Source organism: Mus pahari, chromosome 1 (assembly GCF_900095145.1).
Source record: "Mus pahari chromosome 1, PAHARI_EIJ_v1.1, whole genome shotgun sequence".
Classification (NCBI taxonomy): domain Eukaryota; kingdom Metazoa; phylum Chordata; class Mammalia; order Rodentia; family Muridae; genus Mus; species Mus pahari.
In genome coordinates, this window is record NC_034590.1 from 99,093,251 (window position 1) to 99,095,831 (window position 2,581).

Consider the following 2,581-nt stretch of genomic DNA (forward strand, 5'->3'; position numbering starts at 1 on the left):
ATAGGGAACTTTCAGGATAGCATTTGAAATGTAAATAAAGAAAATAATAATAATAAAAAAAAGAAGACGGAAAAAAAAGAAGAAGAAGAGGGGATGTGGTCCTGGTCCTTTAAAATAGTATTCTTCCAAAGTGAGACATTCTGTGGGAAATGTTTTATATGTTTACCTTGAAAATATTGGCTAAAATATTGAACCCTACCCCTACTCTTCCCCCCACACACATACACACTGTACCCAGGTGAGCCTCTGATGTGGAATAAGACAGAGCATTGGAGATGTGCCCTACAGTCAGACCGCAGTGAGCTGCCCATGCCTAGGAGCGCGGCATTTCTCCTAGCTATCACCGGGGGACTTTGTTTTGAAAAGAATGGGCTGTGGATATGGCTCCCCAGTCCTTGCATGTCCATAGCTCTGCCTTTTCTTACTGCACTTTTTTTTAGGCTTCTGTATTTGGCCTCCTTTCTATATGTTGGCTATGAGCTCTATACACATTCTTTTTTTTAAAAAAAGCTAAACCAATTTTTTGAAAAAGTAACTAAAGCCTAAGATTAGGCAAGGTCATGGACCTAGTCACTGGTGAAGTTGGTCTGGTATCAACTTTTTTCAGAACATGACAAGACAGGGCTGTCAGTGCCCAGCTGACAGCCAGGCTCTGAGAAACTCCCACGTGGAGTGAGAGTGTGCTCAAGGCTCTGTCCTGTCCTCTGGCATTCCCATTCTCCGACCCCAGAGGAGTGGGCAGTGGGAGAATCTGAGGATGCTAGCTGGAGTCTTCTGAAAGAAACATGGCCTCAGCTGGGGCAAAGTACAACAAGGTCACCTCATAAAGAATTGTCTATGCTCGTGACATGCTGCTCCCCATGGCCACCAGGTCCCCTGCAGCGTCTGGCTCCAGAGCCTGTGAGGAGCCATGCACCCCCCCCCCCCCCCCGTGCTCTTCAGTTCCTTAACCAAGGTTCACAGAAGCTCATCGCTGCCATCTATGCAGACTATGCCCGAAGCCTAAAGAGCCTTGGCTTTAAACAGGGAGCAGTGCATTTTGCTTCAAAAGCTGGAGCGGCTGGCAGAGATTTATTGAATGAGCTTGGGTCCCCCAAGGAAGAACTAACAGAAGGTTGACAGGCTCTGTGCAGGAAATCTGATGTTGGAAGCAAGGTATGAAGAGAGCTGACCTGGCTGTGCTCCTGGTCACAGTTATGGTCAGTCCAGACCCGTGTGAGGACTTGGCCCTTGTTAGCTGTGACACCACCTTCTTAAGTCCAAAGGTGCTCAGCAGCATACATGAGGAGCCAGTTCTGTGTCCCAGGTGACCTCAGAATGGGGACACACAGTAGGAGAGTATATGGTATTTACATTTTGGAAAGTGCTTTTAAGATCTCTGTGAATACTTTTCAACTTTTGTAACTTAAAAATTCAAAAAACTGAATTACTGTCCTTTCTCATTAGCTATTTTGAAGATGTTTAAGAAATCTGTAGCAAGAGATGGGGCTTCTGATGGATTTTCAGATCCGTGCTGTGTGCCTGTATTGATAAGCAGTCATTTAGGACAGCAGGGCAGAAGCATTTGATGAGAGCCCATCACAGCACCTCTCTTCTTGAGGACACGGTGGATTCTTTGCTTTAGACATTGCTGGACGTTACATTTGGGGCTCATAGTCTTCATGGAGCACATATAAGCTTTATGTTTAGCGTTCCTGGTCTGAATTTTAACTCCCAGGATGCGTTCCAGTACCCTCATTTCTGAAGCCTCTTTTGTACATTTCCCACCTTTGTTTTCTTCCACTAGATGTAATTATTATAAATTATTACTCAGAACTTAAACATCTATGACTATAAAAATGGTAAATAAAGGAAAATCTCAGCCAAGACTTTCTTGTTTGAGCCTTTTCTTTTGAGATGGGGTCTTTTGGCTCCACACAGCCAAATGAACAACAGCTTCACCCCTACTGTATCTTTTCAATATTGTGTTTTATTGAGAAATACAACTTCAGGTCAAATTTAGTCACTGGTTCCCAGCAACTTGGGGTGGTTTCCAGCAACCCCATCTTCCATTGTTAAAGTTAGGGAAGTCAGGATGCTTCAGTGAGATAGCTTGTTCTAGACCCCATGTGGGACCTTGGCCAAAAGACTGGGAGTGGGGTGAGGTAGAGAAAGCTTAGTCCGTGCTCTGTGGTGTACCCAGAGGTACCAGCTTGCTTCCTGCAGCTTCAGCATTTGAAGAATTGGAGCTGGCTGGCATGGAGGTAGGAGAGGAGGGCTGTAACAGTCTCCCACATCTGCCAGTTATAGTGACTGTAGCTTCGCTAGTGTATCATCAGGCCCTGGGTTCACTGCCTTTCTTTGGTCCATCTGGTTGGAGAACTGACGGGGATCCATGTGACTGAAGGTAGGTGACTTTAAAGGCCTAAAATGTTACTGCCCTGCCCTTGTCAGAGCAGTTCTATGACTTCCACTTAGGGACCAAATTGCTGCCTTGTGAAGTCTCTGGGTCCAACTGACCCCCTGGGACAGATTGGCACTCGGTCTCTTGTTGCTGTTACAGTGAGTGCAGTAGACTCTTTCCCCCCAACTCCCTGTGCTC

The 2,581-nt window shown here is 45.9% G+C and overlaps 1 protein-coding gene across 1 annotated transcript in view; it reads left to right on the forward strand.

Moving 5' to 3' along the window:
- Positions 1-1,861, forward strand: part of Wdr11 (WD repeat domain 11) — a 45,905-nt gene extending 44,044 nt beyond the window's left edge. The window contains exon 29 of the mRNA XM_029535949.1: positions 943-1,861. Coding sequence (XP_029391809.1) covers positions 943-1,119 — 177 coding nt within the window. The 3' untranslated portion in view covers positions 1,120-1,861. The remainder of the gene's footprint in view (positions 1-942) is intronic.
- The last annotated feature ends 720 nt before the right edge of the window (positions 1,862-2,581 follow it).